Below are 27170 nucleotides of genomic sequence, written 5' to 3'. Positions count from 1 at the left end.
GCCCAGGGTCCTCTGCCAGCTGGAAAGCCTCCAGAGATTACGTGAAAAGTGTTCACAGTTACTGCAGTAAGATTATAATTATAGTATATTATTACATCACGTATATGATGAACTGTTGACTGTTGTGATTAGGTTTTGATAGAAATTTAAGAGTGGATCCCTATAAGGCAGGTGTTATTCGGTTTGCGAAAGCTTTATAGTATAGTGGCAACTTATCAAGCCTAGCGGGAAAGGCCTACTGTCAGCTGATAGTCCCCTGAATCCTTGTTGTCTTACTATCAGCTGATAGTCCCCTGAATTTTTGTCTTACTATCAGCTGATAGTCCCATGAATCCTTGTTGTCTTACTATCAGCTGATAGTCCCATGAATCCTTGTTGTCTTACTATCAGCTGATAGTCCTATGAATCCTTGTTGTCTTACTATCAGCTGATAGTCCCATGAATCCTTGTTGTCTTACTATCAGCTGATAGTCCCATGAATCCTTGTCTTACTATCAGCTGATAGTCCCCTGAATCCTTGTTGTCTATCAGCTGATAGTTCCCTGAATCCTTGTTGTCTATCAGCTGATAGTCCCATGAATCCGTGTTGTCTTACTGTCAGCTGATAGTCCCATGAATTCTTGTCTTACTATCAGTTGATAGTTCCCTGAATCCTTGTTGTCTTACTGTCAGCTGATAGTCCCATGAATACTTGTTGTCTTACTATCAGCTGATAGTTCCCTGAATTCTTGTTGACTTACTATCAGCTGATAGTCCCATGAATCCTTGTTCTCTTACTATCAGCTGATAGTCCCATGAGTCCTTGTTGTCTTACTGTCAGCTGATAGTCCCATGAATCCTTGTTGTCTTACTATCAGCTGATAGTCCCATGAATCCTTGTTGTCTTACAATCAGCTGATAGTTCCCTGAATCCTTGTTGTCTTACTATGAGCTGATAGTCCCCTGAATCCTTGTTGTCTTACTGTTGGATTCGTGTGACAGCCTGTGAGTGTGTTATCCCCGCGTTAATAACATTGATTTTAACCTGACACATAATGTATCTCGGGTAGGTTGCCAGGTTTTGAATAACGTATTTGTTAGCTTTGGTGCTTCTGGAATTCTGCGATTACAAGCAGCTTCCAGCTGTCAGGTGTAATGTATTGTTATGTAACACACACACACACACACACACACACACACACACACACACACACTGATGACTGAATCTGCCTGGACAGCCAATATGTTTATGGTGATTACGCTCAGCTGGTGCAGCTCTCCACCTGGCGGGTTTCCAAAACTCTGATGGCAGAGCAGCTGGTGGTGGTGCTGCAGCAGCTGGTGGTACTGCAGCAGCTGATTGTACTGCAACAGCTGGTGGTGCTGCAGCAGCTGGCGGTGCTGGTGATTCTACTGCTGCTAGTATTGTTACTGTTGCTGTTGGTGTCTGCTGTTACTTCAGTTGCTGGTGCTGTCACGGCGGCAGTAGCAGCAACGACAACCTTCTACAACCTGACGACATTCTCCTTACTTCCCGGGTTCGATAATTGACTATTCCCAGTATCAGCAGTACACCGGTGAACACGGGAACAGGTGAACTCGGGACAGACGAACAAAGGCAGAACACAGGATAATATTAGAACAACAGGTAAAAAGACAAGTTAAATATTTACAGAGCTGCGCACAAATTAGTTTATTAACTCTTTGTCAGTTATACAGAAACAAGGTAGACGGAGGATTGAACTGTAATTTTAATACACACGATAACTTTCCGAGACGCTTTTACAAGGAACCAGGAGAGAGAGAGAGAGAGAGAGAGAGAGAGAGAGAGAGAGAGAGAGAGAGAGAGAGAGAGAGAGAGAGAGAGAGAGAGAGACTTACTGAGTCTTCTCGGTGCTTATATTCTGTGCAGTATTTCACTTTTTCTGCGTATACACTAAAAGATACACACTTTCTGATGTATGTACATTTCAGAAATACCTATCAGTGTATATACACTGAGAGATATATGCCTCTCGGTGTATATACACGAGGTATACACACCTCTCGGTGTATATACACTTGTGTATATATACTAAGAGATACAGCTCCTGGTGTATATATACACAGAAAAACACCTCTCGGTGTGTGTAAACTAAGAGATCACCCCGATGTACTTATACAAAGATACACTGTATCTGTGTACATACACTGAGGTACCTACCTGGAGGGTATTCCGGGAATCAACGCCCCCGCGGCCCGGTCCATGACCAGGCCTCCTGGTGGATCAGGGCCTGATCAACGAGGCTGTTACTGCTGGCCGCACGTAGTCCAACGTACGTAGATCCACAGCCCGGCTGATCCGGTACTGACTTGAGGCAGTATCTGTCCAGACCATCGACAAGGCTGCATGGTAACTTTACCACCAGACAAGAAGAAAAGGGTTAAACTCTCAGCATGTATACGCTGAGAGAAATACGCCTCCAAGGTATATATATCCTGTATACAGAGCTACAGACCCCTATGTGTATATATATACCTTGTTCAGAAGAGAGCCGGTTATACCACCTAGCTTCATCCGTTTTCCACCCGCTGTTACTTACCTCTCTACGAGGTTCACTCTTGTATTTACATTTTGTCTCAGGCGCTAATTGATATGTTGCTACCATTCTTTCAGTCGTTAATTCCTTCCCTATTAGGTTCTTTTATGCGGACCGGGCCGCGGGGGCGTTGATCCCCGGAATGCCCTCCAGGCAGACTCCAGGTAGGTTATACCTTTTATGCTAGGTTAGGTTTTTGTACTAGGTTCTGCTTATATCCTGGTTTATATTTTTCGTAGGTTATTGCTTCCATACTAGGGTATACTTTTTATGATTTTTCTCTTTAATCAAATTCACCTTGGTTAAATGTTAAAATTTTCTTTTATTTCTCATCAGCATAGGCCAGTAGGCCTATGCTAGGCACGTCCAGTTCACACTCACCCACATTCACTCATATACCCAACAAGTCTATGTTTAAAACTACCCAAAGTTCTTGCCTCAGTGACGCTACCTGGGAATTTGTTCCACTTATCAACAACTCTGTTGCCAAACCATTACTTCCCAATATCTTGGGTAGATATTTTCAACAGGCTATGCACATTCCTTTGTGTATTCCTGTTTTTGATTTGTACCCTTCAGTCATATCTCATACTCTACGTCTTTCCAAAGAGTTCGGAGGGTAAGTCTTATTAGGTGGGGATGTGAGGTAGCCTAGTCACTCACGCCTCTGGTCTATACCAGTTATAGTCATAGGGAAGCACTAAACATGTAAGGGTCATACAGCTCTTGGAGAATGTAAGGGAGTTAAGTTTGATCAAGATCAAGATCAGATCAAGATTCTTTCACCAGGATCAGGGTTCCCTTTTGCAAAGAGCCTACATGAATTTGTGCCTCTTTACTCCCAACTTTAAATAATTTCAAATAGAATTATATCTTTTATTCAGTATTTTCTTATATTGTGTAACATAACGTTAAAACAAGTCACGTTGCTTCAGTAAAGTGAGGCCTCAGGGACTATGTAACGCTCAGGTGGCCGTAACATTGTGAAACTCTCCATTGTATGTCCAACAGCAGCTTCACCTATGTATTTTGTGCAGCACATTGTAATTGTTAATGGATGCCCGCCATCAGTGCCAGACTGACGACCTGAAAGGTGCCTGGTGGGGGTTATAACGTCTGCCCCTCCTAAACCTCCGTCCACCTAGCAACTCACGGGTTATACATATGCAAACGACCGCTTGGAAACTGTTCTGAGGGGAAAGGGAGGCGGGCAGAGAGAAATCCAGTTGTGGGAGCAGCAAACACGTCCAAAATCTGTGGGAGGACGGGGAGTGCACGTGTTCCCAGGTGGCCATTCCCACGCACCCGCACCCTTGTATGACACGCTCTACCAGCCTCCGGCAACCACACACAACCTTCACCCCGCTGCCACACCGCCTCATTCCCTCGCCAGCCACCATCAAAGATGGGAGTGTGACTCTATTCCCCTCAATTTTCCCCTCGTATACTCGGTCACTCTTCTGAACTACAGTAAACCGGTTGTAAAGAAACGACAGCATCTCCCACTGAAAAAATACCCCAATTAAAGTGTTAAGAGTTTGTCATCTCGCATTCTAATGGTGCATAGTATGTTGAAAACTGCATGGAAGAAAGTGTTTGTGTAGTGATGGTCATGGCCAGAGTAGTGTTGTGTAGTACTGTGGCAGCTCCCATGATGGTGGCTCCTCACCCCACAACACCATGGCACTCCACAACCCTCAAGTGATGCTCTACAAGAAGCACAGGATCTACTCTGCAGCCTCCAGACACTACGACATGGTCTCCGTTGGTAATAATACCATTCCTTTTCTGGTGTCCCTTGTATTCAAGTGGAAGCACAAAACCCGTAAAGGTCGTGGTGCCTGGGTCCTTCCTTTCCTGGATCCGAGGTGAGGAAGGATCAAGAGCCTGATTCCAACATTAGTGAAACAACATTGGATGATCCAGTACCCAGGCCCGTGGCCTGGTGGCTAAAGCTCTCGCTTCACACGGAGATGTCTAGGTTCGATTCCCAGCGAGGGTAGAAACATTGGGCGCGTTTCTTTACACCGGTTGTCTATGTTCCCCATCAGTAAAATGGGTACCTGGGTGTTAGTCGACTGATGTGGGTCGCATCCTGGGACAAAACTGACCTAATCTGCCCGAAATACTCTGCATAACAAGGAGGCTTTCTATATAGTATGTCATTGATGTCAGCTAGGCTTGTATACCTTGTACATGTACTTGTAGAAATAGATATTAATGTGCCGAATAGGTAAAATTGGTCAGTGAACAAGAACTCATTTAAAATTAAGTCCTTTCTAAAAAGTTTCTCATATACGTTTTAGCGCTGTATAGCCCTTGTGGTTTAGCGCTTCTTTTTTATTATAATAATAATCATATACGTTTAAAGATATATTTTTTTCATTTATATTAATATAAAAATTAATAATTTTGTACCAAAAGAACCGTAGAAAACTTATCTAACCGTATTATAATACGCGCAATTTAATTTAGCTTAATCCAACTAAATATATTTTAGGTAAGTTTACAATAATTTAATAAACAATGGAATAATATATTTTTTTGTTAGGTTCTGAATGATTTTTGCGAAATTAATACATTCACAAATATTCCCTTGCCTTATTCGATAAGAAAAGCCAAAATCGAAATTTTTAACCTATTCGGCGCGACATATTATATGCTATATACATACATACATTATAGTTCGTGATCAGATTGATTTTCGAAGAGTTGTTGCTGTATTGAATTCACAAGATGTTTAAAAGAACAAACAGTATTTGCTGACCCTTCCAGGGTGGGGGGAGGGGTGCCTTGAAGCGGGTGAAGGGCTCTTGATCCAAGGAATTTTAGCTTCTCTTCCCTTCCACTCATCAAACCTGATTACTACTGGAATTTCCCTGGTTCTGTACAACCCTAACGGAATTAGAGCTTCGTCATAAATAATTTAGTATTTATTATTATTATTAGTATTAGTATCATAGATAAGAACAATGCAAGTATAATAATGCTGTCAAGTTGGCAAGCTCTCTCAATAAAACATTACATAATTATAATTACTGAACACAAAAGCGTAACACAAACCGGACATTGGAACAATAAAGCAACCATTAAAACCGATCTACACATTTTAATTGTCGCTTTATTGTCTCTTACGTGGGTTCGTATGTAACCATAATTATTTTAGCATACATAATTTTTATTGGCATATAACTATTTTATATATGACCGTGCATAATAATATTTGGCTATGGTATCCCGCAGCTCAATGGTAACCCGTTCGACGCACAGCCGACAGTACCCGGGTCAAATCCTGGGCAAGGCTCTGTAAGGGATTATGATATTCTTGACGTGGTGAACGGTTTACATGCAGCCTTAATGACCTTCGTGTAGTCAATAAGTATTAAACCCCACTTACGAACCTCGGCTAAGCTGGACATACGTGCAAGGCTCTTAAGCACCTACTGGAACTGACCTTCCTAGGAAATAGTAGTAGACGTGAGTGCCGGATCAACCATCTTGTGACGGATGTGGACCATCTGGTGGCTAACAGCAACAACTTGGTTGAGCAGGCTATCATCATACAACCCTGGTCCATGGCCGGACTGCGGGAGAAGGAAAATTCGAAACCCATCAAAAGTATGGGTCGCCTCCTATTATCATGTGTATAAAGTATTCCTGTCGACAGCAATGAAAAAAAAATGCAGAACAAGCTTTTCTTGTGAACGTTTTGTGCAATGTAGAGCTGGATAAAGTTACACAGAGCGAAACGTTAAAAATTAAAACTTTCTGTATTTGTCTTCTCTTCGTATTTTTTTTATTATCCTTCCCAGATTACTAATTCGAACCCTTCAAACTCAGTGGAGATTCTTTGATGCTGGTGAAAGGCTCTTGATTTAAGGAAATTGGCTTATCCTTCACTTCCTTGGATTGAACCTTTATCCAGGCGCTGTATAACTTTTTCTTAGCCTTACTGGCAAGCTTCTTGTTACTGATGTTTGCATATTTAATTCTGGAGTCTTGAGGATCCTTGATGCTGGTGAGGGGCTCTTGATCTACGGACTTGAACTTGTCCTCCCCTTCCTTGGATCGAACTTGATTACCCGTGGCCTGGTAGGGGTGGCCGGTGGCCTAGTAGGCAACGCTATCACTTCACACACTGAGTGTCCGTGGTTCGATCCCCGGCAAGGGTGGAAACGTTTATTAGGCGTGTTTACTTACACCTGTTGTCCCGTTCACCTAGCAAGCAAGTAGGTACCTGGGTGTTAGTCTACTGGTGTGGGTGGCATCCTAGGGAACAAGATTGAGGACCCCAGTGAAACTAAGACAGTCCCTCGATGATGCACTGCCTTTTTTGGGTTATCCTGGGTGTTTAACCCTCCGGGGTTAAAAATCCGAACAAAATCTTATAATTATCTTACTTCCCATTTCCCCAGGCGTTGTATGACCTCCATGGGTTTAACGCTTCCTAAATAAAATAATGTTAATAATAATACTAATCGAACAGAATCTTAGATCAAAAACAGAATCAATATAAGATGTAATTAGCATATACTAATTGTATATATAATCATACATGGTTGTGTATAATTACTTACAATGATTAATATATGTAGTTGCAACTAGAATTATATGCAATTAATACAGGTGCAACTGTAGATTAACGTATACAGTTATAAGTAATTTTAGGTAACTACTATAATGTCATAATCACCTCGTTGAGAGACATCACGACCATTGTTTATTTGACTTATTTGTGGTTAAATACATTTACTCGCAAGTTTATGTAGCCTAACTTAACCAGACAACCAAATCTAACCAAAACTAAATCAACCTTGCTAAATTAAATTAACCGAACCTCACCTAAAGAAAATATGACGATAAAAACTGGAAGTTTAGTTTAATATCTTTATTATGCGTATTAGAAATGGACTTTGAATGCCGCATCCCCCCCCACCCAAAAAAAAAAAAAAAAAAAAAACTGGAAACTAGTCATAGGCAATGGGTAACCAATGTAATTAAGGTTACCTCAGAGAACATGTATAAACAGGTGGGGCAAGAAAGGAAACCCAGTAAAGGAAGCAAAACTTATTAAAGCTGCAATCTGTAACAACGAGGGAAGTAAATATAAGAGTTGAAGATAAATAATAAAGAAATTTACAAATGCAGGTAGTTAATATATTAATGAAATTATTTTTAGCATTTTAAAACAACTTTCAAATATATGGATGGCGAAATGCTATTTTTTTTTTTTATAAATATCCGGTATTATGGTAGACAAAAGTTAAAATATACGGCTATGGTACAGTGTTTGTACTTTAGAAAAAGTTAAATTATAAAAAAAATCAGATATTACAAAATGAATTTTAAAATTAAAAAAAAAAAAGAAAGATCGAAACGAAAGGTACTTGAAATACTTTTTTTCTGGAAGTCAGAATAAGATTTGTAATAGTTATATATAAAAAAAAAGCTTATCGAAGGATGTGAGCATGAATAGACTAGGAGTTTATAAATCTTAATGTCAGCAATAGGGAGAACAAAAGCTCATAACTTTAAATAATTGCGTGTGGTAGGAAGGCTTCAGTATTTATCGACGTCTGAAAGTCATGTACTGTTATGTTTTGTGCTAACAGACTTACATCTTAGTAGTGGTTTTAATGATATGGGTGAAATATTTTTAGAAAGCTTGACTTATCCTGTGTTCTTATTACATATTGTTTTTTCATGGGAGCTCTATAGAGCCCGTAGGTTTAGGTTACCATTGAATTGATATATATTATAGGGTAATTGATGGATGACATAGGATTAGGTTTGTGTAGTTTCACTGGTTGTGTTGTAAAGTGTATGTAACATATGTATATATTTATACCTTCCTCGAGAAGGTGATATGTTTGGGTGTTTAGTAGATATACGTTGTACATGAATCATGTAGAATTGAATTTTATATTATATCAATACATTGAGTGATACTGAACGTATCATGTTGTTCAATATGGAATAATGAAAGCATTTCATACAATATACAGTTACATATAAAGATTGTTACGTGTCAGGTGGATTTACATGCAAGAAGGGGGGGGGTAGTGTTTTCAGAATGTAAGGTGTACATTCCGTGGCAGGATGTACAATGTAAGGTGTACATTCCGTGGCAGGATGTACAATGTAAGGTGTACATTCCGTGGCAGGATGTACAATGTAAGGTGTACATTCCGTGGCAGGATGTACAATCAGGAATTAGATGTACTTGCCAAGGAGTCTTTAGGTTAGATTTAGTGTTCCAGACATATTGTCATTACTTCAAGGATTGGAGCGGTCATTGTTTACTGTACAGATTTGTGTCTTTCAGATGTAATATGTTAATTGGAAAGTACATGTACTATGCAGAATTTTTCACTATGTAATTTGTCGTTTATTTTTATGTACTATGTATGTCTTTTAAATAAAATATAAAAAAAAAAAAAACTTTAAACTACGTAAGAAACGCTGCGGAGGAATGCTGGGAAATATATTTACGTAAAAGCGTGGAAAATGGGTGGAATAAAACTGGAGAAGAAATAAGTTAAAAACGATTGAGAAATCAAGAAAAAGTGAACATAAGAAAGGAGGAACATTGCAGTAGGCCTGTTGGCCCATACTAGGCAGGTCCTTCACAAATCCAACCCACTAGTATGAGCAAACAGGCCTACTGCAGTGTTTTCCCCTTTCTTATGTTCACTTTTTCTTGATTTCTCAATAGTTTTTAATTTATTTATTCTCCAGCTTTATTCTAGCCATTTTCCACGCTTTTATGTAATGGAGTGATTACAACTTTAAGATACATCATGAGCATAAATAAGCTTTGTTTGTTCCTATAACAACAAATGCAGTAGGTAATCACGAACATACACACACAAAACAACAATAGGTCAAGTATATATGGGCAAGTGCATTTGATAAATGGTAACTAATACACTCAAGAGTTCGTCACAACTATTCCCCCATGCATTGTGACGGCCTTATTTCCAAAAGGGACTGATGCCCATTAAGTTAAAAGAGGCCAGAGTGTTGACTATTTACTGTGGAAGATCGACCGTATTACCCGCATTGCGTTGGCCCTATTTTGACCCGTCTAGGAGATGATGCAGGTAGGGTATACTGGTAGCTGCTATGCCAGGCACCCCGGAGATGGCAGTGGTAGGTAGGGATGGTGGTAGTTGTGGTAGTGATTGGGATGGTGGTGGTTGTGGTATGTAGTGATGAACGTAATTCTGAATGTAGTGATGACTGTGATGAAGATGCTCATATTTAGCAGTATGAATAGGAGTAGTGATGGTGGTTGAAGGCAGTGGTGGTATTGATTAGGGAGGGGTAGGGTAATGGTTGTGGTGGTGGAGTATTGATGATGGTTGTGGTAGTAGTAGAGGGCTGTGATGGTGGATAGAGATGCTGGTGATGGGGGGGGGATAGTGTGAGATGAATCATGTTTATGTAAGTTTGCCAGGACGGGTCCTGGCCCGGGTCTTCTCTGTGATGACCCGACATGATGTGAATCAATGCGCGTGAGTGAAAATGCGGGGGAAAGACAGCAGAAAACTAAGTTTGTGGAAATTAGCTACCAAGGAGGAGCAACTGAGGTCAAGCTTCTGTCTAGAGCTCGACCTTATTGAGGCTAAGATATTATACAAGAATTTTCTCTCCCTCCCCTTCATTACCTCTGGTCACACTGTTGTCTAGACGAAGTAGGCTAAGAAATTTACCAAGCTGCGTTGAGAAATGTTCCAGAATCCCTTCATAAATGTCACGCGCCAACCTCATGTCAGGTCACAATTATTATAATCAAAAAGAAGCGCTAAGCCACAAGGACTATACAGGTCAGGTCACAAAAACCACTTGATTCCACTCCGGTCTAATGCACTCACATGCGCGCATTAGACCGCACTTTTTATCCCAGTCTCCGTGAGGTATTGTGTCGATTACAGCTGTAGTAACTGTTGGAGAGGTAGGTAGTCACTTCCTGATGAAGCCCTTTGATTTTAGCCAGCCTAGTTTATAAATTATTTTAAATGTTAACTTAATTTTTAGGCGTTAACCAAGTTTATATATGATTTAGACTTTCTGTCTGATATTTCACTCATGACCCATTCAGATTAAGCGCGTCTTTTTAATATATTATTACTATAATTATAACTAAGCACTAAACCTCACAAGTGTATTTTTAATATAACAACCGTGATATAACCCATAGAGTAACGCTTGAAGTTTTACTTTCATATCAGACAGAGAGAGAGAGAGAATGAGAACGAGAATGATAACGACTAAACAAAGCATTGAAGATTGAGACACTTATGCAGCATATGGGAATCTTTATTCAGGAAACGTTTCGCCACACAGTGGCTTCATCAGTCCAATACAAAGAGGAAGGTGTAAGGAGAGGAGGAGTATGAGGTAATCAGTCCCTCAGCCTGGAGTCGATGTGTTCAGTCCATCAATCTTGTAGAATGTACAGCATAGGGCCGTAGACGTGGCTTATATACTGTAGTGAGGTGAGGTGAAGCAGGCGGAGGCGGGGTCATAGTGGTACCATCCACTAGTCGAAGTAGGTCTTCGTTCAAAGGTTGAACAAGTGTTGAAGAATTCTTTGTAACAAGATCCCATGATGCTGCAGTGTCTGACAGTTGTGATGAATGGTTTGAAAAACCGACAAGTTGAAGATTGAAGGCTGAGGGACTGATTACCTCATACTCCTCCTCTCCTTACGCCTTCCTCTTTGTATTGGACTGATGAAGCCACTGTGTGGCGAAACGTTTCCTGAATAAAGATTCCCATATGCTGCATAAGTGTCTCAATCTTCAACTTGTCGGTTTTTCAAACCATTCATCAAAACAAAGCATTAAAGCCACACTAGGATGTCAGGATGCCAAAATTTATAACAGCAGTGTAGTACCTGCAAGGTCCTATTGAATCCTGACTTGAGCTTACCGCCTACAAAGAATCCTTTATGCTTAGAAAATCTCTATTGTGGCCGTAATGGTCATTTTTGTGAATGCTCTGGCCATAATAATATTTTCATGTGGTTCCTTTGTATTTTCTCGGTAGGTGTTTTATTTGAATCTTATAGCAGCGCTGTATGACCCTTGTGGGTTTAGCGCTTGGTTTTGATTATAATGATTTGAACATCATAAAGGAACATGAATATAATCGCATACAATACCATTTTTATTATTATTCTTCCGAAACATTACACATATACAGTAGGCTTCTTCAGTCGAATATAGAGGAGACTTCTGCTGCCTCCATTCGACTAAAGAAGCCTACTTACTGTGTAGGCAAAACGTTTTGGAATAAATATACCTGTTATACACGTGATTTACTTAATACAGTAAAGGAGCACAAAAGTAAACCTACTGGCTCGTCTTTCTTGAATCTAGTGCCTCTCATTCGTATGTTTTCTTATCTATTTTAAAGTTATACATGGTGCTAAGTTCGACCACTATTTGGTAAATTGTTCTTGTCTACAACTCTTTCCAAACCAATACTTTCTAAATTTGAATTTATCCATTTGAATCACTGTTTCGATTTATTTCTTGGTTTGAGATCTCCACACCCTATCTATATCATGTTTATTTATACCTGTTTTCCAATTGCATACACCAGTCATATCTTCTCTCAGGAAAGATTCCTAAAATGTTGTGTATTTTGAAGCCGATGAGGGACTCTTGATCCAAGGAACTGGACCTGCTCTTCTTTCCCTTGGATCAAACCTGAATGCCCCCCATTCCCTAAGTACTGTATAACCCCTACGGGTTTATCGCTTCCCTCCTAAATAAAATAATATGGAGACCACAATTGAATCACATAATTTAAATGAGGCCTTACTTGTGAAAAATTATTATTATTATTATTAACAAATCACCTCCAGGAGGTTTAGAGAACATTACCTGCAAGTAATTTGGGTGTCACCAAACTGCAACTCCTTCGACTGCCCACTTCTACACCTTTTTCACAAAAAGCTAGACCTGACATTAAATTAATAATTATAATATTAAAACCCGCTACTCTGGTAAAATTGCAATTAGGCGGACTGTATAAGATTCGGCTTGCTGGGAACAACAAATATAATTATTATAAATAAATTACTAGTGCTATTAAAAATATATTTTTTATTACCACTTATCATTCAATTATTGTAAATGGAGCACACCACAACATCTGCCTAACACCTAGATCCTACACTAGCCAGCTAGGTCTAAATGCAAAGACAATGATACACTTCCCTGTGAGTAATGTGATGGCGTAGACTCCTTATTTCGCCATCCACACATAATTCTTGATGTCCCAATTCTTCAGCAGGGTACATTAACACAGGTTCCTATTACAAATTCAGGCCGAAACAACTCAATTTGGCACCGGAAAACGCCGAATTCCTGGTTCAAAATTCCAACCAGTGTACACATTAAATTCAACATGGCGTCTCTCCCGGCATCCCTATTCGCTGTTCACCCCCCTTTCCTCGAAATTTCTCGAAGGGTCCAAACAGCATCGTATTTTATTACACAGTTATTATATTATTTATATGTTCTACATTTAGGAAATTATGTAAAAAAAATCACATTCCTAATGATGTATAGAACAACCTTTGGGCGCATGTTGACTATGCCTCTTTATTTAAATTTAAGCTTGCTGTTAGCCAATATATTACGGAGACTTAGACGCTGCTGTCTTGGCTTCTGGTTTCCATAACCCTTAGCAGCGCTGTATAGCCCTTGTGGCTTAGCGCTTCTTTTTGATTATAATAATAATAATCCATAAGGACCATAACCCTCAAGCCATTTTCATTGTTTCCTTGGTGGTACTATGTTCTTTACTGGTGTTGTTTAGAGCTTCCCCCTTGATAATAATAATAATAATAATAATAATTTACTGGTGTTGTCTTTGTTTTCTTGGTAATTGTTTTAATCTCGTTTTCTTGGTGGTTGTGTTATCTTAGCTGTTGTGTTTTCTTGGTGGTTGTGTTTTCTTGGTGGTTGTGTTTTCTAGGTGGTTGTGTTTTCTAGGTGGTTGTGTTTTCTAGGTGGTTGTGTTTTCTAGGTGGTTGTGTTTTCTAGGTGGTTGTGTTTTCTTGGTGGTTGTGTTTTCTAGGTGGTTGTGTTTTCTTGGTGGTTGTGTTTTCTTGGTGGTTGTGTTTTCTACGTGGTTGTGTTTTCTTGGTGGTTGTGTTCTCTAGGTGGTTGTGTTTTCTAGGTGGTTGTGTTTTCTTGGTGGTTGTGTTTTCTAGGTGGTTGTGTTTTCTTGGTGGTTGTGTTTTCTTGGTGGATGTGTTTTCTAGGTGGTTGTGTTTTCTTGGTGGTTGTGTTTTCTTGGTGGTTGTGTTTTCTAGGTGGTTGTGTTTTCTAGGTGCTTGTGTTTTCTAGTGGTTGTTTCTTGGTGGTTGTGTTTTCTAGGTGGGTGTGTTTTCTTGGTGGTTGTGTTTTCTTGGTGGTTGTGTTTTCTAGGTGGTTGTGTTTTCTTGGTGGTTGTGTTTTCTAGGTAATTGTGTTTTCTTGGTGGTTGTGTTTTCTAGGTGGTTGTGTTTTCTGGTGATTGTGTTTTCTAGGTGGTTGTGTTTCTAGGTGGTTGTGTTTTCTAGGTGGTTGTGTTTTCTAGGTGGTTGTGTTTTCTAGGTGGTTGTGTTTTCTTGGTGGTTGTGTTTTCTAGGTGGTTGTGTTTTCTAGGTGGTTGTGTTTTCTAGGTTGTTGTGTTTTCTTGGTGGTTGTGTTTTCTAGGTGGTTGTGTTTTCTAGGTGGTTGTGTTTTCTTGGTGGTTGTGTTTTCTAGGTGGTTGTGTTTTCTTGGTGGTTGTGTTTTCTAGGTGGTTGTGTTTTCTAGGTGGTTGTGTTTTCTTGGTGGTTGTGTTTTCTAGGTTGTGTTTTCTTGGTGGTTGTGTTTTCTTGGTGGATGTGTTTTATAGGTGGTTGTGTTTTCTTGGTGGTTGTGTTTTCTAGGTGCTTGTGTTTTCTAGGTGCTTGTGTTTTCTTGGTGGTTGTGTTTTCTAGGTGGTTGTGTTTTCTTGGTGGTTGTGTTTTCTTGGTGGATGTGTTTTCTTGGTGGATGTGTTTTCTTGGTGGTTGTGTTTTCTAGGTGCTTGTGTTTTCTTGGTGGTTGTGTTTTCTAGGTGCTTGTGTTTTCTTGGTGGTTATGTTTTCTAGGTGGTTGTGTTTTCTTGGTGGTTGTGTTTTCTAGGTGGTTGTGTTTTCTAGGTGCTTGTGTTTTCTAGTGGTTGTTTCTTGGTGGTTGTGTTTTCTAGGTGGTTGTGTTTTCTAAGTCATTGTGTTTTCTAGGTGGTTGTGTTTTCTTGGTGGTTGTTTTCTCTTGGCGATGGTGGTAGTGGAGATGTTAAATTCTTTGTGTATGTCTAATGGTTTTTTACAAGCTGATGTTATTTTTAATGCTCAATATTTTTGTACAGCAAATTCGTTGGTTTACAGAACGATGCTCTGTTGTACAGAATGTTTCTGAAAGAAGAGTATGTTAATGAGAACTATGGCATTTTTGTCTACTAATCTTTTTGCGAGATTTGTGGCTTTTGATATGAAACATCGTTTTTAATTGGTGTATGGAGACCCAGCTGAACAGTATAATCTAAATGAGGCCTTACAAGCATATGTAAATGTAAAGTTGAAGTACGACCGTAGGACGTCTGTCAAAAGTATAAATAATAGAGGTCCTAAGGTTATACTTCAACTTTATACTGTACATCTCTTGTGAGGCCTCTTTTTAGATTATGCGCCCCTCAAGGGAGGTTCATTGACGCTGGTGAGAGTCTCTTGATCTAGGGGATTGGATCTGTGCTCCAGTTCCCTGAATTGAGCTTGAATACCTTCCCCCCCCCCCCCTCCCACATTCGCTGTATAATACTACGGGTTTTGTCGCTCCCTCGTGATTATAATAATAATAGTTATCATGGCTTGGTCATTTTTTCCAATAGGTGAATAGATGTTAATTGGACCTGTCCTGGCTCTCCAGCATGGGCCGGTAGGCTTACTGCAGTGCTTCATTATTCTTATAGTATAACATTACTCAGTGGAAGTACATTAAGTGATGGATTTTAGATGGACAGTTTCCCTTACACCTAGCCGGGGACTAATCGACCCTTGTAGGTGGCATACAGGGGAGGAGGGGAGAGTGGATGGTAGTAAATGGTGTAGCTGCCATAGACGGGATAGGACTTTGAAATGAGCTGAGGTAGGATAACAATGCTTAGCTTGTAACTATAGTGGAGTAGAGAAAAGGGGCTCAGCATGCGTGATTAGTCTTTTAAATTAGAGCAATCTTAAATTGTTAATTTAGAATCCAATCAAATGTAAAGAAAGTTCAGAAAATAAAATTGGTTTAGAGTTATTAAGATTCAAGATTTTTTGCAAAACTTTGTATTATTGAAAGATGAGGTTCAGATAATTTTTTTTTTTAGGCTTGCGAGCTGAGATGCCCAAGTTGGGAGAAAGCAACAATGGCAACAACAATAGCAGTAATGGCAACAGCAGCAGTACAACCAGCAATAACAATGTTTCCAATGCCAGCACCAATGGCACCTCTGGCAGCAGTTCCAATGATGTCACCAGAGTTCCAGGGCCACATTCCTACTCACCAGTCCCTACCCAGAAGACTTCATGTGAGTATGAAGGTGACAGGCCTTGTATTATTACAGTCATGATGCATGCGAGTATGAAGGTGGCAGGTCGTGTATTATTTCATTCATTGATGCATGCGAGTATGAAGGTGACAGGTCGTGTATTATTTCATTCATTGATGCATGCGAGTATGAAGGTGGCAGGTCGTGTATTATTTCATTCATTGATGCATGCGAGTATGAAGGTGACAGGTCGTGTATTATTTCATTCATTGATGCATGCGAGTATGAAGGTGACAGGTCGTGTATTATTTCATTCATTGATGCATGCGAGTATGAAGGTGGCAGGTCGTGTATTATTTCATTCATTGATGCATGCGAGTATGAAGGTGACAGGTCGTGTATTATTTCATTCATTGATGCATGCGAGTATGAAGGTGACAGGTCGTGTATTATTTCATTCATTGCAGAGCTCTAAACCCATGAGTTCCAGACACCCACAAATTTTACAAAATGTCTAGAAGTAAATACACATAGATCTCAATGAACTGTAGCACTAGATAACGAGCATTTCACCCGTCCATGGAAGGTGTGTTCATTTAATATCAAATACCTCGAAGCCCCTCCCAAGAAGCTCATCACTAATAATTCCTTCCCTAAATCACTTGTAAAGCAACTGTTCAAGAAGAAATTTCTCGCTTAACTGTAAGTATTAATTTACAAGTTATATACACTGATGGATATAAGCAGGAGTCTACTGGCAGGGCTGCATCTTCTCATATTGCCACCTCCCTGATTAAGAACAATATGAACTTGAGTTCTACACTGCAAACTGAATTATTGCCATCCTAATGGTGCTAAAGCTAACTTATGACGCTGAGCTTGACACAATGATTACTGATTCTGTCATCACTGAAGGCTCTTGACTCACATAATGACTAACAACATAGTACTCATTGGAGAAGCCAGATATAGATACTCAAAGATTTGGTAAAAAGGAAGTAATGTACAATTGTTATGGATTCCATCACACACTGGCTTACTCATTCATGATAAAGTTGACATGTTAGTCAAGAAAAGTGCCCTGAAGGAAAATGTAGATGTATAATTTTGGAGAGAAGTAAATAATAATGACACTGTATGTTACAGGAATGCATTTAGAAGCCTGGGTAGATCTGTAACCCACTATAACATGGACATAGATAAGTGCATTTATGGTACAACTTGCAATGTGAACAGACTGACTGATGTTGTAGCCAGGCTTAGGCTTGGTTATAAGTACATGTATGTGCTTCTGGTACTTGGGCAGACACAAATGATGATCAAACTAAATGCAAAGTACAATGGTACCCTGAGTTTCATACAGCTCCCAGCTCGAACAATTATGGACGTGTATTATTGTAAAGTGCTTTTGTAAGTGTATTTTTGGGGGTCTGAAATGGACTAATCTAATTTACATTATTCCTTATGGGAACAAATTCATTCGGTAACAGCACGCGAACAGTCTTCTGGAACAAATTATGGCCGAAACTCAGGGTACCACTGTGTATGGCTAACCCTATGGTAACTGTCTTGACACTTATGTGCTTTATTGTCCACTTATTGATGAATATACAGATAGACAGTATAATAACGTATGTGAAATGTCAAAATATCTTCATAATGAATATGAGATAACAGATATATTAAGCAAATTTCCTAAATTTGCTTGCAACAGACAAGTGAACTATAGATATAAATCCAGATGTGCTCCTATAAACCCTTTAGTGACCCAGTCCCTAGGGCTTTTGTGCATCCATATGCTTATGTGCTATCATTCACAGGATTTTTTTTTTAGCTAACATAAGCGTGCCTCGTTGTGCTCCGGGTTTTCTCGTGTTTACACGGTCGCTCTTACGTGCTAGAACTTTAATTTGTGCCATCAATCCTATACGATACATCCCTCTAGCGCCTGGAACCAATCTTGGGCGGAAAACATTATATACTGAGTCAAAAAAGGAGAATTAGTGTGCACTTCCTAGCAGAGTTTACTGCCAGAGGGGAATCATAGGCCTGTGTTCCGTGTGCAAAATAATAATAATAGAACTTTTCTTTGTCAGAGGAAAGAAAGTCTCCCTGTTAACATTGTGTATACATAGTGTATAGTGTATACTACAGTGGCTCCCTAGTATATAGATGATAAAGGCTAAAGTGTCATTTGAAAACAGGTGAATTTGTAAATGAAGTGATTAGCCTATAGAGGCAGGTGCCAGAAGTCGCCAGAATCTTACCACAGTGGTCAGCTGTTTTAATAATCTTTCTGGCCTGCTAGTGTACTCGCATATAATCTAGTGATACCAGTGAATAGCAGAATACAGTGTTGTAGTAGCAACTAACCAGTATTATAATGGTACTTAGTGGAGTGGAGTGACTTTCATTAGTTTCTTTTTCTTGAAATACCAGACGTTAGTTTAATATGTTTATTATGCACCCCATACCCATCCTGTGGGCGGTAGTCAAAAGATTACAGAGGTACATAATTGGTCCAGGGACTGGACTCCAAAGTTTTGATAGCTGAGCAAGTTACAGAGGTAATGAACTCACAATTTACAAAGGTAATGAACTCACAATTTACAAAGGTAATGAACTCACAATTTACAAAGGTAATGAACTCCAGGTAAGTCTGGTCACAATCATGACAAGTTACAAAGGTATTTACAGATTACAGAGGTACGTAATGGGTCCAGGGACTGGGCCCCCAAAGTTTTGATAGCTGAACTAGGTACAAAGGTAATGAGCTCACAAGTTACAAAGGTAATGAATTCTGTAGAATGGTTACTTACGTTTATACTTTGTCTACAATCATGAACAAATTATAGAGTAATGAGCAATTCACACTTCCACACCCGGTCACAACTGTAATGAGTTATTGGTGCAAATACCAGACGTTACTGTGAATTTCATATAACCTGTAGTTACCAGCGGTCGCAATATACACAACGAGAAGCAATTATTACTACAGAAAAAGCGTCCTTCCTCCAAAATTTCCACCAGTCAACTATAGTGATAATATAGCATTTATTGTGGTGGAGACGAAAAAAAAAACTAGAGAAGCTAGATACAGCGATTGATAAACAAGGGTTGAGGCTCGACCGTTCGTCACTGTAGGAGCTGCCAGAAATCACCGGCTCTTCAACACGCAAGTTATACTTTTGTATCAATCAAATCACATATTACTCGGGTAGATAATTTCAAGTAGATCCTTCATGTGTTAGCCCAAATCACCGACTAGTATGTTTTAAATAAGTGACCCACTGATCAGATCAGATCGACTGGTCCGAACCCTCGACTGGTCCGAACCCTTGACTGGTTTCAAACGGTTTCGTTGGACAATAAAGCAGACTGTAAACGGATGGGGTTGTAGGCGCCCTTATCAAACACAAACAATAAATATAAATCAGGAACGTACACGGTAAGCTGTCCAATTAGTTAGAAATAGAAATACAAATAGCTAGAGCTTCATTTAAGGTTATTAATAGAGTATTCAAGAGGTTGCTAGTAGAATTACAGTAAATCAACCACTCAAATCATGAAGCTCTGTATAGTCTGCAGTCAATCAAACAAACTGGCTTCCACATGGATAAATTGTCATTTTTGTGGAAATTGGTGTCACGCCCCTTGTGCAGATATCCAAGAACTAGCTACAAGCAGTATTAAAACAGGGAAGTGTTTTTGGGTATGCCCAAATGAGGAAAATCTGTGGACTAAACCCCTTATGGAAGGTTCCTTGATGTTGGTGAGGGGCTCTTGATTTAGGGAATTGAATCTGTGCTCCAGTTCCCCGAATTAAGCCTGAATGCCTTCCACATCCCCCCCCTGGGCCCTGTATAATCCTACGGGTTTAGCGCTTCCCCCTTGATTATAATAATGTGGACTAAAATCACAAGGGTATTAAAAGAGGATAACATCAAAGCTGCTTTCATAGACAACCTGGAAGCTTTCTACAACAGATGGGAACATAAAAAGTCTGGGCTGAATGGTACTGCCCTTGATACTGGCCATGTAGTCAGAAACTGTAAGGCTGGAGGTGATGTCCTGGTAGTCAGTAAATGTGGGGCTGATAGTGCTGTCCTGGGAGACAGTAATGGTGAAGCTGGAGGTGCTGTCCTGGGAGACAGTAATGGTGAAGCTGGAGGTGCTGTCCTGGGAGACAGTAATGGTGAAGCTGGAGGTGCTGTCCTGGGAGACAGTAATGGTGAAGCTGGAGGTGCTGTCCTGGGAGACAGTAATGGTGAAGCTGGAGGTGCTGTCCTGGGAGACAGTAATGGTGAAGCTGGAGGTGCTGTCCTGGGAGACAGTAATGGTGAAGCTGGAGGTGCTGTCCTGGGAGACAGTAATGGTGAAGCTGGAGGTGCTGTCCTGGTAGACAGTAATGGTGAAGCTGGAGGTGCTGTCCTGGGAGACAGTAATGAAGCTGGAGGTGCTGTCCTGGGAGACAGTAATGGTGAAGCTGGAGATTTTGTCCAGGTAGTCGGGAATTATACGCAGGAAGGAATACATATAAATGACCTCATAGGGGACAGGAGCCGTAGTGGGGAAATAAGTGTAGTCAAAGATAAGATAAAACCAATATTGCAAACTAGAAATACCACAGGAAATAGCAAACAAGAGGACTCTACTAGCTATAGTGAGGATATATTACCAAAAACAACTGGTGGGAGCTCCATTGTTGGTGCTAGGGAGGATAGGAATAAGACAGGGAAACATGCACCAACAGGGAATACAGTCACAGAAACCCAAGGCAAACGGAAACCAAGCCTGTGCACATACTATGCACTTGGTATCTGCAGACATGGGAAATCTGGAAAAACAGATGGGACGTGCAACTATGACCACCCTAGAAAATGCCATGCCCATATGACAACAGAAAAATGCAAACTCCCTTCCTGTAAGCTTTTTCACCCTGAAATTTGTACCTCTTCAGTACAGGAAAGACTGTTCTATAACTTAAATTGCCAGGCACACCATCTAAAGGGTACAAAAAGATACAAAACATCCAGGCCATGGGAAAACCTGGGTAGCCACAGCCACTCAAGAGGGAGAGGTTTTTTAGTGCCAGGAAGGAAAAAAAACTGGCAGGAAATGGCAGAAATCGTACACCAAATCCAGTCATTCCTGGAGTGGAACCACAGTCGATGGCCTCCACTCCAAACCAACAGATACAGATACTAATGCCGGAAAAAAAATCCCCCCCCAGTACCAACAATACCACCAGTCCGATGACATTCTTCTTTGCAAATATACAGGGTCTAAAGCCAGCAACAAACAACAAAGTACCTTTCATCCATGGACTGCTTGCAGAGGCAAAGGCAGTGTTCGCGGCTTTCACTGAGACCCACATAAAGGATCACTTGGACAACGAAATATGGATCCTAGGTTACAACCTATACAGATGTGACAGAGTGAACAGGCAAAAGGGGGGGGTTGGCATGTACATTGCAGAGTCACTTGTTTGCACAGAACTGCTAAATGCCTCAAATGATGTAGTGGAAGTTTTAGCAGTAAAGGTCGAGAACCAAAACCTAGTCATTGTGGTAGTCTACAAGCCTCCGGATGCAACATCCCAGCAATTCCAGGAACAGCTGTTAAAAACTGACCACTGTCTGGAAAATCTTTCAGCTCCTGCACCCAACACTTGCTCCTGGGGGATTTCAACTTAAGGCACCTAAAATGGAGGAATATAGCAAATAATATTGTTGCAGTAATAACACCAGGAGGCAGCTCTGATGAAAACTTACACTCGCACGAGCTTTTAAATCTCTCCACAAAATTCAATTTAAACCAGCAAATAATAGAGCCTACTAGACTGGAGAATACACTAGACCTCATCTTCACTAACAATGATGATCTGATAAGAAATGTCACCATATCAATAACAATATACTCAGATCACAACATAATTGAGGTTCAGACATGTATGCGTGGAGCCCCAGACCGACATAATGAGACTAGTCACAAGGGAGCATTCACCAAATTCAACTTCAATAACAAAAACATAAAGTGGGACCAAGTAAACCAAGTCCTAACCGATATAAGCTGGGAAGATATACTAAGCAACACAGACCCCAACGTATGCCTAGAACAGATTAACTTGGTGGCACTCGATGTATGCACAAGGCTTATTCCTCTAAGAAAAAGGAGGAGTAGATGTAAAATAGAAAGAGACAGGCGCTCCCTTTACAGGCGACAGAAAAGAATAACAGAGTGGCTAAAAGAGGTCAATATATCTGAAATGTGTAGGGAGACACTGGTCAGAGAAATAGCAAGCATCGAACTCAAGCTAAAGGAATCTTATAGAAGTCAGGAATCGCGGGAAGAACTAAAAGCCATAAATGAAATCGAAAGAAACCCAAAGTATTTCTTCTCCTATGCCAAATCAAAGTCGAGAACAACATCCAGTATTGGGCCCCTACTTAAACAAGATGGGTCCTACACAGATGACAGCAAGGAAATGAGTGAGCTACTCAAGTCCCAATATGACTCAGTTTTTAGCAAGCTGCTAACCAGACTGAGAGTCGAAGATCAAAACAAATTTTTTATGAGAGCCACAAAATTTGGTTAACACAAGCCTATCCGATGTTATCCTGACGCCAAATGACTTCGAACAGGCGATAAATGACATGCCCATGCACTCTGCCCCAGGGCCAGACTCATGGAACTCCGTGTTCATCAAGAACTGCAAGAAGCCCCTATCACGAGCCTTTTCCATCCTATGGAGAGGGAGCATGGACACGGGGGTCGTCCCACAGTTACTAAAAACAACAGACATAGCCCCACTCCACAAAGGGGGCAGTAAAGCAACAGCAAAGAACTACAGACCGATAGCACTAACATCCCATATCATAAAAATCTTTGAAAGGGTCCTAAGAAGCAAGATCACCACCCATCTAGAAACCCATCAGTTACACAACCCAGGGCAACATGGGTTTAGAACAGGTCGCTCCTGTCTGTCTCAACTATTGGATCACTACGACAAGGTCCTAAATGCACTAGAAGATAAAAAGAATGCAGATGTAATATATACAGACTTTGCAAAAGCCTTCGACAAGTGTGACCATGGCGTAATAGCGCACAAAATGCGTGCTAAAGGGATAACAGGAAAAGTCGGTCGATGGATCTATAATTTCCTCACTAACAGAACACAGAGTAGTCGTCAACAGAGTAAAGTCCGAGGCAGCTACGGTGAAAAGCTCTGTTCCACAAGGCACAGTACTCGCTCCCATCTTGTTCCTCATCCTCATATCCGACATAGACAAGGATGTCAGCCACAGCACCGTGTCTTCCTTTGCAGATGACACCCGAATCTGCATGACAGTGTCTTCCATTGCAGACATTGCAAGGCTCCAGGCGGACATCAACCGAATCTTTCAGTGGGCTGCAGAAAACAATATGAAGTTCAACGATGAGAAATTTCAATTTCTCAGATATGGTAAACACGAGGAAATTAAATCTTCATCAGATTACAAAACAAATTCTGGCCACAAAATAGAGCGAAACACCAACGTCAAAGACCTTGGAGTGATCATGTCGGAGGATCTCACCTTCAAGGACCATAACATTGTATCAATCGCATCTGCTAGAAAAATGACAGGATGGATAATGAGAACCTTCAAAACTAGGGAGGCCAAGCCCATGATGACACTCTTCAGGTCACTTGTTCTATCTAGGCTGGAATATTGCTGCACACTAACAGCACCTTTCAAGGCAGGTGAAATTGCTGACCTAGAAAATGTACAGAGAACCTTCACGGCGCGCATGACGGAGATAAAACACCTCAATTACTGGGAGCGCTTGAGGTTCCTGAACCTGTATTCCCTGGAATGCAGGCGGGAGAGATACATGATTATATACACCTGGAAAATCCTAGAGGGACTAGTACCGAACTTGCACACAAAAATCACTCACTACGAAAGCAAAAGACTTGGCAGACGATGCAATATCCCCCCAATGAAAAGCAGGGGTGTCACTAGCACGTTAAGAGACCATACAATAAGTGTCAGGGGCCCCGAGACTGTTCAACTGCCTCCCAGCATACATAAGGGGGATTACCAACAGACCCCTGGCAGTCTTCAAGCTGGCACTGGACAAGCACCTAAAGTCGGTTCCTGACCAGCCGGGCTGTGGCTCGTACGTTGGTTTGCGTGCAGCCAGCAGCAACAGCCTGGTTGATCAGGGTCTGATCCACCAGGAGGCCTGGTCACAGACCGGGCCGCGGGGGCGTTGACTCCTGGAACTCTCTCCAGGTAAACTCCAGGTAATGGATATGGGGGCCACAATACGCTAGCTGCTTAGGTGGCAAAATCTAAAATCTTATCTGTCTCAGTTGCTATGATGTACACATAACCTTGCATACACTAAAAACATGGTTTCTTCACAGATGCCAATGGGTCTTACTCACCCCACAGCACAGTCAATGGGACACCAACACCCTCGCCACCCGCTCTATCCTCACCACCTTCACAAAACCACGAGTCAGGCCCAGGAGCTGGAGCATCCTCCAGGGATGCTCACAGACAGATCTCAAAGGTAGGTTTTTAATGGAAGGTATAATAAGAGGTTTTATTTTTGTATTTACTGTGCATATTTGATTATACAGTGGACCCCCGGTTAACGATTTTAATCCGTGCAAGAGGGCTCATCGTTATGCGAAATAATCGTTATGCGAATGAATTTTCCCCATAAGAAATAATGGAAATAAAATTAATCCGTGCAAGACGCCCAAAAGTATGAAAAAAATTTTTTTTTACCACATGAAATGTTAATTTTAATACACACAAACTGAAAAAGGCATGCACAATTAAATGACACTTACTTTTATTGAAGATCTGGTGATGATTGATGGGATGGGAGGAGGGGAGAGAGTGTGTTAGTGTTTAGAAGGGGAATCCCCTTCCATTAGGACTTGAGGTAGTAAGTCCTTTTCTGGGGTTACTTCCCTTCTTCTTTTAATGCCACTAGGGCCAGCTTCAGAGTCACTGGACTTCTTTCGCACAAGATATCTGTCCATAGTGGCCTGTACCTCTCGTTCCTTTATGACTTGCCTAAAGTGTTTCACAACATTGTCAGTGTAATAATCACCAGCACGGCTTGCAATAGCTGTGTGAGGGTGATTTTCATCCATGAAGGTTTGCACTTCAAGCCACTTTGCACAGATTTCCTTAATCTTTGAAGTAGGCAACTTCTTCAATTTCTCTCTCCCCTCCTCCGAAGCAATTTCCTCAGGTGTGGCCTCTTGCTGTTGAAGTTGATCTAGCAGCTCATCAGTGGTTAGTTCTTCATTGTCCTCCTCCACCAACTCTTCCACATCCTCCCCACTAACCTCCAACCCCAAGGACTTTCCCAATGCCACAATGGATTCCTCAACTGGCACAGGATTCTCAGGGTTAGCCTCAAACCCTTCAAAATCCCTTTTGTCTACACATTCTGGCCACAGTTTCTTCCAAGCAGAGTTCAAGGTCCTCTTTGTCACTTCCTCCCAAGCCTTACCTATAAGGTTTACACAATTGAGGATATTAAAGTGATCTCTCCAAAACTCTCTTAGAGTCAGTTGAGTTTCTGAGGTCATTACAAAGCACCTTTCAAACAGAGCTTTTGTGTACAGTTTCTTGAAGTTGGAAATAACCTGCTGGTCCATGGGCTGCAGGAGAGGAGTGGTATTAGGAGGCAAAAACTTCACCTTAATGAAGCTCATGTCCCCATAAAGTCGCTCTGCCACGTCTGTAGGATGACCAGGGGCATTGTCTAACACCAGGAGGCACTTAAGTTCTAATTTCTTTTCAGTTAGGTAATTTTTCACATTGGGGGCAAATGCATGGTGTAACCAGTTATAGAAAAATTCCCTAGTGACCCATGCCTTACTGTTTGCCCTCCACAGCACACACAAATTATCCTTGAGGACATTCTTTTGCCTGAACGCTCTGGGAGTTTCAGAGTGATACACTAATAAAGGCTTCACTTTGCAATCACCAGTAGCATTGGCACACATCAACAAAGTAAGCCTGTCTTTCATAGGCTTATGTCCTGGGAGTGCCTTTTCCTCCTGAGTAATGTAGGTCCTGCTTGGCATTTTCTTCCAGAACAGGCCTGTTTCATCACAATTAAACACTTGTTCAGGTTTCAGTCCTTCAGTTTCTATGTACTCCTTGAATTCCTGCACATATTTTTCAGCCGCTTTGTGGTCCGAACTGGCAGCCTCACCATGCCTTATCACACTATGGATGCCACTACGCTTCTTAAATCTCTCAAACCAACCTTTGCTGGCCTTAAATTCACTCACATCATCACTAGTTGCAGGCATTTTTTTAATTAAATCCTCATGCAACTTCCTAGCCTTTTCACATATGATCGCTTGAGAGACGCTATCTCCTGCTATCTGTTTTTCATTTATCCACACCAATAAGAGTCTCTCAACATCTTCCATCAATTGCGATCTTTGTTTCGAAAACACAGTTGAACCTTTGGCAAGAACAGCTTCCTTGATTGTCTTTCTGGTGCCCACAATAGTAGCGATGGTTGATTGGGGTTTCTTGTACAGCTTGACTAGGTCGGCTATACGCACTCCACTTTCATACTTATCAATTATCTCTTTCTTCATCTCTATAGTAATTCTTACCCTTTGAGGTGTAGGGTTGGCACTAGAAGCTTTCTTGGGGCCCATGGTCACTTATTTTCCAGAAACAGCACCGAAAATACTGTAATAATACGAAATATTCCGAGTGTATGCTTGGATGTTACCGCGGAGGCTGGCTGGTAAACAATGGGACGGAGCGGCACATGTGAGGCTGGCTGAGGGCACATTGGACGCGTCTCGGACGAAAATCGGTATGCGGGTTTTTAATCGGTATGCGCGGCAAAAATTTTGCGATAAAAGTAATCGTTATGCGGAAAAATCGCTATGCGATGCCATCGTTATGCGGGGGTCCACTGTATATACATATTACAGTAAAAAAAACTTCGGTAATACTGTACCTGTGTAAATTTTTCTTGAGCGCTCAATCCTATGAGATTAGG

At 41.0% G+C, this 27170-nt stretch overlaps 1 protein-coding gene across 12 annotated transcripts in view; it reads left to right on the top strand.

Moving 5' to 3' along the window:
* Window positions 1-27170, top strand: part of nvy (CBFA2/RUNX1 partner transcriptional co-repressor nervy) — a 348472-nt gene that overhangs the window by 302302 nt on the left and 19000 nt on the right. For 10 of the 12 annotated variants that reach the window (XM_053781916.2, XM_053781918.2, XM_053781917.2 and 7 more), the window contains 2 exons: window positions 15963-16163; window positions 24538-24686. In XM_053781916.2, the coding sequence (XP_053637891.1) occupies window positions 15963-16163; window positions 24538-24686 (350 nt within the window). Of the gene's footprint in view, window positions 1-3916; window positions 4327-15962; window positions 16164-24537; window positions 24687-27170 lie in introns of those variants that run through there. The other 2 variants (XM_053781920.2, XM_053781925.2) reach the window with 1 other exon arrangement.

The sequence above is a fragment of the Cherax quadricarinatus genome, chromosome 30 (genome assembly GCF_038502225.1).
Source record: "Cherax quadricarinatus isolate ZL_2023a chromosome 30, ASM3850222v1, whole genome shotgun sequence".
Taxonomy (NCBI): Eukaryota; Metazoa; Arthropoda; class Malacostraca; order Decapoda; family Parastacidae; genus Cherax; species Cherax quadricarinatus.
This window is presented reverse-complemented; position numbering and strand designations above follow the sequence as displayed.